The following is a 13,580-nucleotide window of genomic DNA, read 5'->3' as shown; positions in this document are numbered from 1 at the left end:
TGCTCAGTGGTTAGAGCGTCGGCCCTCGCACCGGAGGGTCGCAGGTTCGATTCCCGATCGAGGGGCAGGTACCTGGGTTTCCGGCTCCTTCCCTGTCCCCCCCCCCCCACCCCCAGTCCGTTAGGTCGGGGTTCTTGCGGGAGGCAACCAATCGATGGGTCTGTCTCCCACCGATGTTTCTCCTCCCCCCCCCTCCCCTTTTCCCTTTCCCTCTCTCTAAAAATCAATGGGAAAAATATCCTTGGGTGAGAATTAAGAACAAAAAACAAAAAGAAATAAAAAAGGCATGAGGGCCGTCCATCATCCATCTGCCCCGCCTCCTCCCTGGTCTGGGGGGCACAGCCACAGGGGTGCCTCCGGGGCACACGTCTCCCCAGAACCTTTGGACCTTCCCTGGGGCCAGTCCAAAGACAGACACTGATAAGAGGGCCTGACACCTGGGAGACAGCCGCTGGAAAGAACAGAGAAGAGTGGGGCCGCTGCCCCATCCCACACCACCCGGCCCTGTCAGTCTGGGGTCCCGTGTCCCAGCCCCACTCCAGGAGCAGGCCGACCCAGGAAGGAAAGGAGACCCTCTAGCCCAGCGGTTCTCAACCTGTGGGTCGCGACCCCTTTGGCGGTCGAACGACCCTTTCACAGGGGTCGCCTAAGACCATCCTGCATATCAGATATTTACATGACGATTCATCACAGTAGCAACATGACAGTGAAGAAGGAGCAACGACAATAATTTTATGGCTGGGTCACCACATGAGGAACTGTATTTAAAGGGCCAGAAGGTTGAGAACCGCTGCTCTAGCCAGTGCCCGCGTGCAGCAGGCGCCATGTTCACGCGCTGAACTCCACGGGGAGCCGGTCTGGGCAACGGAGGACCCACCGAGGCAGGTGCTGCTGGAAGCTGGTGATCAGCTTCACCAACCACAGGGCTGGCGACGTAGCCTCACTCAGGAAAGGCCCGGCTCTCCAGGCATTAAATATGCAGAGAAGGAAAGTGAGCAGGAAACTGATACCCCTGGGGATGGGCGTCCATCCTGGCCGAATGGATTCTCGGCTCCGTGGGGGACGCGGCTGCACAGACCCAGGTTACAGCTCCAGAGGCACCTGGGACTCCTTCTCAAGTGACACTAATTCAGCAACCTGCCCGACACACGGGATCGAGGGGCTTCTCTCTTCACGAGATGATCGAAGCCTGCCGGGTCCCCGGGGCTAGGGTCCCCGGGGCTGGGTCCTGGGGGAGAGCGTGACTTACCGTGTGCGGAGCGGGCACATGGGCCAGGGCCTCGCTTCCTTTGTCAGCTGCCGGCTCTTCCGTCTGCAGGAAACAGCAGAAACTTCCAATGAGAAGCAACAACGATCTTCCTGAACAAACCCCCTCCCAATAGGCGGACTATTAACACCCAGAATAACAGTGCCAGCTAGCACCAGGCTCCCGGCGACAGCCCCAGGGGGCATGGGGGGCGGGGGGGGGGGCCATCGGGCAGGGGGCAGGGAAGGGGTGGGGAGGGAAGCCTCACATTGCACCCAGCTAGTAAGACCTGGAGAAGTTGCTAATGTGTGAGTGGGTGGACGAGGGGTGGAGAGCGGACCCACATCTCGGCCCAGGTCCTGGCTGGCTGGGGGCGACGGGGGAGGCGCCCTTTACCTTGTAGTTCAGAGGGCTGAGGTGCTTGAAGCATCCAAAGCAGGTGTAGCCCAGGCAGACCAGGATGGTGAGCAGGAGGACCAGGAAGTTAAACAGGGTGGCAGGGGCCGTCAGACCTGGGGACAAAGGGATGCCATTCACCCTCACCCTGCTGGGGAGGGGCCCACACCTGGGCAGGTGACTTCTCTCTGGGGCAGAAAATAAAGAGAAGGCACCGCCCCCCTCCCCGCCCTCAAGCAGCTAGGACACCATGGCACCTGCCAGCTTCCTGCTGGGTCAGTTCCTTGCAGCCTCGGGTCCGGATTAGGTAGTGCAGCCCCCCCCCCCGCCCCGCAGACTGGGGCAGTCACACATCTCCCCTGCCTTTTCCTTTTTCCCAGGAGCGTTGGTTTTCCCTCCGGCACGTCCCCTCGGTGAGGTGTGAGGGTGAGGTGTGAGGGGACCCATCTGTGACTGCCTAAGAGCCGCCTGGGCCTGCGTCCCCTCTCCCCTGGCTCAGCCTCCCCTCTCCCCTGGCTCAGCCTCCCAGTGCAGATGGAGGGGCCATCCTCTCTCGGCGGCCTGGGGCAGCCCACCTGGCCTTCACCTGTTACGCTCCAGCTTGGGCTAATTTAGGTGGTCGAGCGGCACCCAACCAGCCCTCCCTGGGGGCCACATTCTGATTGGACACCCAGCCAGCCTTCACCCTGGGGGCCACATTCTGATTGGACACCCAGCCAGCCTTCACCCTGGGCGCCACATTCTGATTGGACACCCAGCCAACCTTCACCCTGGGGGCCACATTCTGATTGGACACCCAGCCAACCTTCACCCTGGGGGCCACATTCTGATTGGACACCCAGCCAACCTTCACCCTGGGGGCCACATTCTGATTGGACACCCAGCCAACCTTCACCCTGGGGGCCACATTCTGATTGGACACCCAGCCAACCTTCACCCTGGATGCCACATTCTGATTGGATAACCAGCCAACCTTCACCCTGGGTGCCACATTCTGATTGGACACCCAGCCAACCTTCACCCTGAATGCCACATTCTGATTGGACACCCAGCCAACCTTCACCCTGAATGCCACATTCTGATTGGACACCCAGCCAACCTTCACCCTGAATGCCACATTCTGAGTGGACGCCCAGCCAACCTTCACCCTGAATGCCACATTCTGACTGGACACCCAGCCAACCTTCACCCAGAATGCCACATTCTGATTGGACACCCAGCCAACCTTCACCCTGGATGCCACATTCTGATTGGACACCCAGCCAACCTTCACCCTGAATGCCACATTCTGATTGGACACCCAGCCAACCTTCACCCTGAATGCCACATTCTGATTGGACACCCAGCCAACCTTCACCCTGAATGCCACATTCTGATTGGACACCCAGCAAACCTTCACCCTGGGGGCCACATTCTGATTGGACACCCAGCCAACCTTCACCCTGGATGTCACATTCTGATTAGACACCCAGCAAACCTTCACCCTGGGTGCCACATTCTGATTGGACACCCAGCCAACCTTCACCCTGGCTGGCACATTCTGACTGGATAACCAGCCAGCCCTCCAGAGGGGGGGCACATTCTGATTGGACACCGAGTTGACGCTGTTAACGCGGCGAGGGATTTGACTGGGGGGTACGGATATGGGGATGTGAGGCCAGGGCTGCCTCCCCGCCTTGGGTCAGAAGGGGCCCTCACCCAGGCGCAGGAAGGAGAAGAAGAAGAGCCAGAAGAGGCACAGGATGGGGGCGGCCAGGGCCTGGTGCACGGCCGCGAAGTGGATCCTCTTCTCCAGCTTGGCCGGGAGGTAGGCGAAGTAGAGGTTGTGCCGGTCCACCATGTGCTTGAGCAGGATGTAGATGAGGCCTGCGGGGGGCGGAGGTGGGGGGGCTGTGAGCCGGAGGCCCGGCGGGGCCACAGAGGGGGGCTGTACATGGAACTGGGGCAGCTGTTGGACCACGTGAACCAGAAGGGGGGCAAAACGCACGTCCTGGCTGCCAGTGTTCCTAGACCCTCCCCTCCCCTCCTCCCTCTCCCCTCCAGCATCAATTCGGGGAAAGAGGCTACTTTACACACACAGGCCCCCTCTCACACTGAGCACCCCAGACCCCTCAACGCCCCACCCTCCTTTCCTTCTCCCACCCAAGTGAGCTCCTGCCCTCGGCCAATGGGTGTTCAAGGCTCTTAACCCAGGGGGCATCACACCCCCTTTTATGGCAGGTTCTACAACATGTTTTGGTTTTGCTGTTTTTTTAAAATATATTTTCATTGATGTCAGAGAGGAAGGGAGAGGAAGAGAGAGATAGAAACATCAGTGATGAGAGAGAATCATTGATCGGCTGCCTCCTGCCCACCCCACACTGGGGACTAAGCCCACAACCCGGGCATGTGCCCCAACTGGGAATCGAACCGTGACCTCCTGGTTCATAGGTCGACGATCAATCACTGAGCCCCACCGGCTGGGCTGGTTTTGCTTTGTTTGGAAAGAGTAATCCTATGCTTTAAAAACAGTACAAGAGAGCAAAACAGGGAAAACTACAACTTCCTCCTACCCCCGCCCCGCCCCCCCAACCTCAGCTCTCACTGCCAACAGGATCCTGGGTGCTGTGTTTCCTTCTAGAGTCTTCCACCTGTCAGCCAGTTCCTGATGTTTTATTTTAGTTGCAAGCCCTTGGCCTTTGAGGTCGAACCGTTCCACGTTCGAATCCTCACTCTACCCTCACCGACAGGTATCGAGTGCTTCGTCTGTGACGCCTGGCTTGTTGGATGGTGTGATCCCCCGTGGGGAGTGCGAAGGTGACTGCCGGGGGACAGCACACATGAGAACCTGGATCGTTACTGCCTTAGTGTGTTCAAGAATCGACCAAGAATAGAGTGGTCAGCCTGGCCCATGTGGCTCAGTGGTTGAGCATCAGCCTATGAACCAGGAGATCACTGGTTCGATTCCCATTCAGGGCACATGCCCAGGTTGCGGACTTGATCCCCAGGAGGGGGCTTGCAAGAGGCAGCCGATCCATGATTCCTTCATCATTGATGCTTCTATCTTTCTCTCCCTCTCCCTTCTTCTCTCCAAAATCAATAAAAACATATTTAAAAAAAAAAAAAAGCCCTAACCGGTTTGGCTCAGTGGATAGAGCGTCGGCCTGCAGACTGAAGGGTCCCAGGTTCGATTCCGGTCAAGGGCATGTACCTTGGTTGCGGGCACATCCCCAGTGGGGGGTGTGCAGGAGGCAGCTGATCTATGTTTCTCTCTCATTGATGTTTCTAACTCTCTATCCCTCTCCCTTCCTCTCTGTAAAAAAATCAATAAAAAATATATAGATTTTTAAAAAGAGTGAAGGGGTCAGCTGGCGGAGAAACTCAGACCAGGAGAAGCACTGAGTGAGGCCACAGTTTGGAAGGCCAGTGGGAGGAACTCATGAGAAGTGAATTAAATCTGGTGTCACCTGTGGCTCCTTGACAGCGGGTGGCTCTTGTGCCTTCAAGGGGTCCTCTGTTTGTGGGGCTCCAGAATGCCCCGTGACGGCCGTCTTGGGGTGCTTGGTGGAGTCAGCCACCCCCCGACCCTGGACGGGCCTCGGGGCCACTCACCAAATGGCGCGATGATGGGGCAGGTGATGCTGTAGGCCATGATGACGGTGAAGACGCACAGCATCCACGCGTACATGGCTCCGAACTCGAACTCGAAGGCCTGGTTCTGGGAGGAGGAGGAGGAGGAGGAGGAAGAGGTGGTGAGGCACTACCAGGCCTGCTCAGCTCCAAGCCCCTCGATGGCTCCAGGTGGAGAGGGCAAACCGGGTGAGAAGGACTTTGGAAATGGGAGACGCACAGCTCCCCCACCTCTTAAGGTCCTTTTTCTTTAAAAAAAAAAATGTTTTTAATTGATTGCAGAGAAGAAGGGAGAGGAGAGATAGCAACATCAATGATGAGAATCACGGATCAGCTGCCTCCTGCACACCCCCTTCTGGGGATCGAGCCCACAACCTGGGCATGTGATGGGGAATCGAACCGTGACCTCCTGGTTCATAGGTCAATGCTCAACCACTGAGCCACACCGGCCGGGCGTGAGGTCCTTTTCCTCCCTCCACCAGCCTTCTCCAGCTGCACTCCGCGCACCCCCAGACCTCCACGGTGCAGTGACTCATGCTTCCCTCGTGTCACCTTTGTCTTCACCGTGTCTCCCCAGCAGGCCCCCGAGCTCCCGGGGGGCAGTGATCCCTACGGACTCTGGCATCAGACGCAATGTCAGCTCTGCCCGTCCTGGCCTGTGTCCTGGGCTCCCAACCTGCCTGCGGCTTAGGCTGTGCATCTGCCAGGTAAGGAACCAGCAGGCCCGTCTCAGAGGGCTCTGCCTTCCCTCTCAGGGTGCCCACACGGCAAAGGAGAATGAAAGAGAACCCGTGTTACCTACTTAGGGGACCATGCCACATGCCCCAAACGCATTGACAACTGTGATCATCTTAAGGGCTTAGGCACATGGATGCCCTTCAATGAGCAATGTACTGACATTATTTGTGTGTGTGTGTGTGTGTGTGTGTGTGTGTGTGTGTGTGTGATGAGACTGGTTAAAATGGGAAAATCCAGCCTTCACTGGTGTGGCTCAGTGGATAGAGCATCAGCCTGCGGACTGAAGGGTCCAGGGTTCAACTCCAGTCAAGGGCACATGACCAGGTTGCGGGCTCAATCCCCAGTCGGCGTGTGCAGAAAGCAGCCGATCAATGATTCTCTCATCATTGATGTTTCTCTCTCTCTCTCCCTCTCCCTTCCTCTCTGAAATCAATTTAAAAAAAGTTTTTTTTAAATGTAAAAATCCACACTCTCTCCTCCTGCCGGTGAGTCAGAGCGGACGGAGGTTTATGAAGACCTGCCGCTGGCAAGCAGGGCTTGGCCCCTCCGCCCCCACAGGCGGCCTGAGCCCCTGGTGAAAGGCACTTGGCAGAGAGCCCGGCACCCAGCAGGGCTGCTGGGGAAGTGCCGGAGTGGGGACGCTTAGGGGGGGCCCGTGCGCCCGCCCCGCCAGCCCGCACCTGCTTGACGTTCCTGCGGTCGGCGGCGGTCTTGGCCATGACCATGCGGAAGGTGTAGAGGATGAGGCCCGGCAGCCGCAGCAGCTCCATGCCGGTGCCGATGAAGGCCGAGGCGATGACGTAGTTCACAAAGAAGGCGCCCTGGTCCGGCAGGAAGACGCACCTAGGGACCCGGGGGGGGGGGGGGGTGAGTCAGGCCAGCCGGGACCCGAGGCCCCTGGTGGGTGCGTGTGCAGCACCCACGTGTGCCAGGCGCTGTGCCAGGCGCTGGGAGGAAAACAAAGACCCTGCCCCTGCCCTCAAGGAGCTCAAGGAGGCAACCAATCAATGTGCTTCTCTCACATCGGTGTTTCTCTCTGTCTTTCCCTCTCTCTTCCACTCTCTTTCTAAAAAAAAAAAAAGAAAATCAATGAGAAAATATCCTCGGGTGAGGATTACAAAAATAATAATAATAATAACTCACCCCTTCCATGGTGATGGAAAACAAATAAAAGATAAAAAAGGAAATCGCAGCCAGCCTTCCCTATAAATATCTCTTTGGGAAAATCCACCGTGGGCCGATGAGTCTATTTCAGGACCTAAAGTCCAGTGCAGTCGGGGCTGAGGTTAGGTCCCAGCTCCATCTCCTAACTCGCTGGGTAACCTTGGGCAAGTTATTCAACATCTCTGGGCCTCAGTCTCCTCATCTGTAAAATGGGGATAATGACACGCCCTACTGCTAGTGGCTGTGAAGGCGAAAGGAGACCAAGAATCCAGCACTGAGCGCAGCGCCTTCTTGTTATAAGTGTTACTGTTCAGTGGGTGTGGTGCGAGCTGAAAATGCTAACAAGGACCCACGTCAGACATGAGTTGGACTCCGTTCTCCTGGCAAAGATAACCCACAGTCCAGACAACTCGTTCTGGCTGCGACGTTAATTATTACTCCCACTCCTGCCCCCTGGCACCACGGAGGCCCAGCAGCTCCTCCTCCCCAGCGGCTCAGGTCTCGGTAAATACGTTTCAGAGACCGAATGAGGCTGTGACTAATTGAGTCCTGGCCTAAAAAAAAAAAATGAACCACATGCTTTGCACACGTGGCACAGAATCGGCCGGCTCCCCTGATGTGGCCGAAGGCTCTGTGCAGCCGCCTCCCCAGCAGGAACCCGGTCGGGGAGCGGGCAAGGCCCAGCCCTGGGGTCTCCGGGAGGAAGTGGTCTGTTCCGAAACGGGGACCACCCTCCCCGCAGCGCAGCCCGAGCCCCGGGGGACATTTACTCGGACCGTGGCGCCATCACCTCCGCGCGCCCGGCTGATACTCACTCCAACCGGATAGAGGTGTCCGGGGAAGACTTGTCAAAGAGCCAGCGGAAGAAAACGTCGAGGCTGAAAGACAAACGGATCCCCTCAGAACCGACCCCCAACGCGCCACGTGACCACAACACAGACGTCCTTTCCCTCTTCTTCTAAAAACAGGCCGCACCTCCAGATCCACGTTCATCCTTTCAAATGCCGCTGGCTGCCGTGCGACACACCAGGGCCTACTGCAACAGAACCGTCCTTCCCGGAGAGAAACCACGCCAGGACCCGCCCCGCCCCCTAAGTGGACAGTTGCCGTCGTGATAAATTTGTTTTCAAACGTAGAGAGGTCCGATCTCCGGGAGACTCAATGGGCAGCACAACTGCCCTCCAGGTGGGTGTGACAGGCTTAAAAGTTGTCAGGGGTAGGTATGCATCCACTCCAAAACCATTTCCGGCCCGGCTGGTGTGGCTCAGTGGTTGAGCATCAGCCTATGAACCAGGAGATCATGGTTCGAGTCCCAGTCGGGGCACATGCCCGGGTTGCGGGCTCGATCCCCAGTACGGGGCGTGCAGGAGGCAGCCCATCAATGCTTCTCTCTCATCACTGATGTTTCTCTCTCTCTCCCTCTCCTTTCCTCTCTGAAATCAATAAAAACACATTAACTGTATAAAGTGAGAAACAAGCATAATTATATATATATATATATTTTTAAAAGGTTCCATTCTCCTGGGGACAGTACTCTCCAGCTACGACCCTGATTCTGAATTGAGAGCAGGAGGCGGCCACGCGTACCTGGTGAGGCCGAGGGAGGGCAGAATCAGCACCATGAAGATCAGGAATATGTAGACCTTGGTCATCATGATCCGGTTTTCCCCAGACCTGCAGGAAGTCAGAGGTGAGCATCCCAGCCCCGGGGTCCCAGGGTCCCCAGGGAGCCGTGTGCCCGCTGCCCTAGGGCACGGGGTCAGCGCCGGGCACTCACTTGGTCCAGTGAGACTCCAGCAGCGTGGAGTAGTAGACGATGGTCGGCAGCAGGGCGGAGAAGGACCACAGGAGGAGGGTGGGGAAGAACTGGCTGATGACTGGGTCCTGGAAAACAAGGCCCCCGGGGGGCGGGGGGGGACGGGTTGAGACCACAACCTACCGGGGCTGGGGTTTAGTCCTCCTCGCCCCCCAGAACCAACGCTGTCCCTGGTACAGGGGAGCTAGTCCACTCTGTTGGCTGAACAGACAACAACCCCTTCTGTTTGTATTTAGAGTGAAGCCAGCAATTTCACATATAATTCAAGGACAAGATTATTAAAACCTGAAATGTACAAGAAACCACCCACGGTGCTGCCACCCGACCCAAGCAGCTCTTCTCCGCGTGCACCCGCGTCCCTGGCGCGTCGCTGTAGCCACTGCTCGCAGACAGTTTACATCCTGCTCTCGTCACAAGCCCCCAGTGCCCGCCACCAAGTCTATGCAATTTTTTTTTTAAATTTGGGACTTTATCCACTGAGAAGTGGTTGTGTGTTTTTCAATATACTTTATTGATTTTTTACAGAGAGGAAGAGAGAGGGATAGAGAGTTAGAAACATCAATGAGAGAGAAACATCGATCGGCTGCCTCCTGCACACTCCCTACTGGGGATGTGCCCGCAACCAAGGTACATGCCCTTGACCGGAATCGAACCTGGGACCTCTCAGTCCGCAGGCCGACGCTCTATCCACTGAGCCAAACCGGTGAGGGCTATGCAACTTTTAATGGGCGCTGAGCATGCTCTCAGACCAAATATACTTCATTCAACTCAAGTAACACCTACTGATGAATATGTAGATTGATTCCATATATGTAATTATATATGCACATACATTCATTACGAATACGTATGAAATACAGTTCTATATTATGTATATATTATATATTATATATTATATATTATATATTATATATATAATGAATATATGTACATAAAATGTCTAAATTACTAGAAGACATTGTACTCAATGTGGCCATGTCTGCTTAGGGCTAAAAACGCAGGCATGATCATAGACGTCAATTATTCCTCGATACAAAAAAATTATTTATTTTAGACCTAACCGGTTTGGCTCAGTGGCTAGAGCGTCGGCCTGCGGACTCAAGGGTCCCAGGTTCGATTCCGGCCAAGGGCATGTACCTTGGTTGCGGGCACATTCCCCAGTAGGGGGTGTGCAGGAGGCAGCTGATCGATGTTTCTCGCTCATTGATGTTTCTAACTCTCTATCCCTCTCCCTTCTTCTCTGTAAAAAAATCCATAAAATATATTTTTAATAAAAAAAAATTTATTTATTTTAAAAATAGCACAGACATGAGCTGAGTGAATGACATCCTGGTTCGCCGTCCCCCACATCCCCTGGCCACCCCCCCGCACCCCCTCCCCACCGTGCCCTGTTGGCACCGAGCCCTCCAGGGATGGGCCTTGCAGACGGCCACACTCACATTCAGCGCGTGGATGGGTTTGGTGACATTGAACTTGTCCATGGTGGAGAGGATGATGGATGGTGTGGTCAGAAAAAACAGCACCACGAAGAGAACGAAGTTGATGCCCAGCCACTGCAGCCACCAGCGGGGGCCCTGGACAGACAGGTTCTTCCTGCGGGGGAGAGGACACGGGCCCTGGCGGCTCACCTCCCAGGACCTGGCCACCAACCCTACCAACATGCCCCTGGCTCGGGGGGGGTCAGAAAGCCCCAGTGAGTCAAGCCAAGAGACTAGCCCAGTGGTCGGCACACTCATTAGTCAACAGAGCCAAATACCAACAGTACGACGATCGAAATCTCTTTTGAGAGCCAAATTTTTTCAACTTAAACTATACAGGTAGGTACATAGTTATTAACTTAATTAGGGTGCTCCTAAGGCTTAGGAAGAGCCACACTCAAGGGGCCAAAGAGCCGCATGGGGCTCGCGAGCCGCAGTTTGCTGACCACGGGACTAGCCTGAGGGCTCTGGCGTAGGGCTCATGTCAGCCTGGGAGTACAGATGGGTTCTCTGCACTGACCTTCAGCCCCTGGAAGGTCAAAGTTTGGGGCCTGATGAGCTCAGAGGAGCTACAAGTTATTCTCCGCTAACTATTGAACTCATAATATTTTAGCATCTAGAGCAGCCGTGGGCAAAATACGGCCCGCGGGCCGGATCCAGCCCGTTTGAAATGAATAAAACTAAAAAAAAAAAAAAAGACCGTATCCTTTAATGTAATGATGTTTACTCTGAATTTATATTAGTTCACACAAACACTCCATCCATGCTTTTGTTCCAGCCTCCGGTCCAGTTTAAGAACCCATTGTGGCCCTCGAGTCAAAAAGTTTGCCCACCCCTGATCTAGAGAGAGATACTATTACGAAAATTAATTTCAACCTTTTTTAGGTTTTTTTTTACTTTTAATGTGTCCCCAGGCTAACGAAGCAGGTGACCCTTGACCTCAGGCTGCACTGTCCGACACCGTGGCCACGAGACACGCGTGGCTCCTGAGCACCGGGATGCGGCCCTCGGGCCTGGGGCTCACCAGCAGATGTCCTCGGGGTAGGCGGCGAAGGTGACCGTCCACTGGGAGATGCAGAGCTCTTTGCTGCAGGACGAGGGCTGGGGCTCCCCTTTGCACCGCAGGCCCTGGCACTTGCAGGCGTTGAAGTCCTTCAGGATGCTGCGGGGAAGGCAGGCGTGCCAGGGCCCAGCACATGGGGCCGAGTCAGAACGGGAGCCCCGTGGAGCAGGACCCTGGCTTTGTTACTGTGGATCTATTATTATAACTAACGCTAGGAGAGACAGCATGCGTGGCCCGCTATGTGGAGGGTTTCGTTTAATCCTCAGCACAACCCTGCGAGCTGAGGACTGTTATTCCCATTTTACAGACAAGGAAACTGAGGCTCTCCGATCAGGTTCTACGCCCCATCTGTCTGGCTCCGGTTTCCATGCTGCTTGCACTGCCCCCCCCACACCCCCCCACACCCCGGCAAACCCACCCCCCGCCGGGATCCTCCTGCCAGTGGCTTCACCCTTCAAGACTCTCGCTTACTTCCCAGGCCCCAGAGTCGCTATCAGAACACATACATGAGACGGGCTCCCATTCTGACACAAGATTTCCCTCCCTCGGACCCCCCTCCACCCTCACCAGCTCCTCCTCTTTCCCCCTTTGTCTCCCATAAAGTGCCCATCTCTTGACCCTCCCCGCCCCCCCCTGCGGCTCCCAAGGCTCGGGGATGCCGGGATGCCGAAGCCCCAGGCACGGAAGAGCTTTATGAGCCTGACCGCTGGCAGGCGGAAGTCCTTCGTGCAAACCCCCTCCCCAGGGCCAGGCTGCCTGCAGCAGTGAGCGCCCCGAGTGCCCATTTGTAGGAAGACGGGGAGCCCCTGCACAGAAGCAGGATGTGGGGTGCATAGCGGCTCTCTGAAGGAGGGTGGCGTCCATCAGGATGCTGGGACACAGAGCCGATGGGCCCTTGGGGCAGCTGGTGCAGCCCCGCCGCCAGGCAAGGCCCCATCCCCCGGAGAGGGTCTCAGCTAGAGTCACCCGAGCCCCGCTGTCCCCCACACACGGGCTGGGCTCCCCGAGGGGTAAGCGTGGTGGCGCCTCCCCAGCCAGACGCGGGGAGGCAGAGAGATAGGCCACCGGCAGCCCCCAGCGATGTGAGTCGGCGGTATCGTCCTCCCCAGGAGGGCCAGCGGGGCATCGGGACAGGGCGCAGAGCCCGCCCGGGAGGCCGGGACACTCACTAGATGGCCATGGACTTCTCCTGGAAGGTGACGAAGGCCATGCCCAGCGGCTGGAACTGGACCCTGGACTCCTCCTCCGTGATCCTCTCCATCAGCCGGTCCTTCATGCCCGTGTAGTAAGCGATGGCGTCCTCCTGCCAGAGGGCACGTCCCTGTGATGCCGTGGCCCCGGGCGGGTGGCGGGGACCCCAGCGCCCGGCCTGGGGGGGGGGGGGCCTCACCCGCTCACAGCCCCGCACTTCGAAGCAGCAGAACTGGCCGCAGGGCTTGGGGTTGACGAGGGCCCGCTGGCCCGTCTTCACCTGCAGGTTGGTGTAGTAAGCCAGGCTCTTCTCCATCTTCTTCCTGCAGGCGGAGGGGGGGCGGGGGGGGACGTCAGACCCTCAATCCGCGCCACGGCCCGCACCCTCCATTCAACGCTCCGTCACCCAGGACGGGGCCCAGCGCTCTGGACAAGCTGGAGGCCATCAAGGAAGGAGGGGGGCTTCTCCGGGGGGAGGGTCAGAAGGGGCAGGCCCGCTCACCCGCGCACGGCTGCTTCTCCGTGCACGCACCCCTGCTCACTCACACACACGCCCGCTCACCCACCCACACATGCACGCCCACTTCCCCGTGCACGCCCGCTTCCCTGTGCACGCCCGCTCACCCACACACACACGCCCACTTCCCCCCACACGCATGCACGCTTCCCCTACACGCATGCACACTTCCCCCACGCATGCACGCTTCCCCTACACACATGCACACTTCCCCCACGCATGCACGCTTCCCCTACACACATGCACACTTCCCCCACGCATGCACGCTTCCCCACACACACATGCACGCTTCTCCCCACACACATGCACGCTTCCCCTACACGCATGCATACTTCCCCCACGCATGCACGCTTCCCCTACAC

At 57.1% G+C, this 13,580-nt stretch overlaps 1 protein-coding gene and 1 long non-coding RNA gene across 5 annotated transcripts in view; one reads left to right on the top strand and one right to left on the bottom strand.

Annotated features, from left to right (window-relative positions):
• Window positions 1-13,580, bottom strand: part of TMEM63A (transmembrane protein 63A) — a 28,439-nt gene that overhangs the window by 2,432 nt on the left and 12,427 nt on the right. For all 4 annotated transcript variants that reach the window (XM_036355216.1, XM_036355217.1, XM_036355218.1 and 1 more), the window contains 12 exons: window positions 12,901-13,024; window positions 12,680-12,813; window positions 11,472-11,609; window positions 10,409-10,562; window positions 8,931-9,037; window positions 8,741-8,827; window positions 7,969-8,031; window positions 6,670-6,832; window positions 5,234-5,339; window positions 3,341-3,508; window positions 1,643-1,758; window positions 1,250-1,312 (listed from right to left, as the gene is read on the bottom strand). In XM_036355216.1, coding sequence (XP_036211109.1) covers window positions 1,250-1,312; window positions 1,643-1,758; window positions 3,341-3,508; window positions 5,234-5,339; window positions 6,670-6,832; window positions 7,969-8,031; window positions 8,741-8,827; window positions 8,931-9,037; window positions 10,409-10,562; window positions 11,472-11,609; window positions 12,680-12,813; window positions 12,901-13,024 — 1,423 coding nt within the window. The remainder of the gene's footprint in view (window positions 1-1,249; window positions 1,313-1,642; window positions 1,759-3,340; window positions 3,509-5,233; window positions 5,340-6,669; window positions 6,833-7,968; window positions 8,032-8,740; window positions 8,828-8,930; window positions 9,038-10,408; window positions 10,563-11,471; window positions 11,610-12,679; window positions 12,814-12,900; window positions 13,025-13,580) is intronic.
• LOC118678981 lies at window positions 7,086-9,503 on the top strand. Its single transcript, XR_004975076.1, has 3 exons — window positions 7,086-8,338; window positions 8,664-8,843; window positions 9,206-9,503. It is a non-coding gene; the product is annotated as an uncharacterized LOC118678981 (long non-coding RNA).

Source organism: Myotis myotis, unplaced genomic scaffold (genome assembly GCF_014108235.1).
Source record: "Myotis myotis isolate mMyoMyo1 unplaced genomic scaffold, mMyoMyo1.p scaffold_m19_p_21, whole genome shotgun sequence".
In the NCBI taxonomy this organism is placed as follows: domain Eukaryota; kingdom Metazoa; phylum Chordata; class Mammalia; order Chiroptera; family Vespertilionidae; genus Myotis; species Myotis myotis.
Note: the sequence above shows the minus strand (reverse complement) of the source record. Positions and strands in the feature narration are given on the sequence as shown.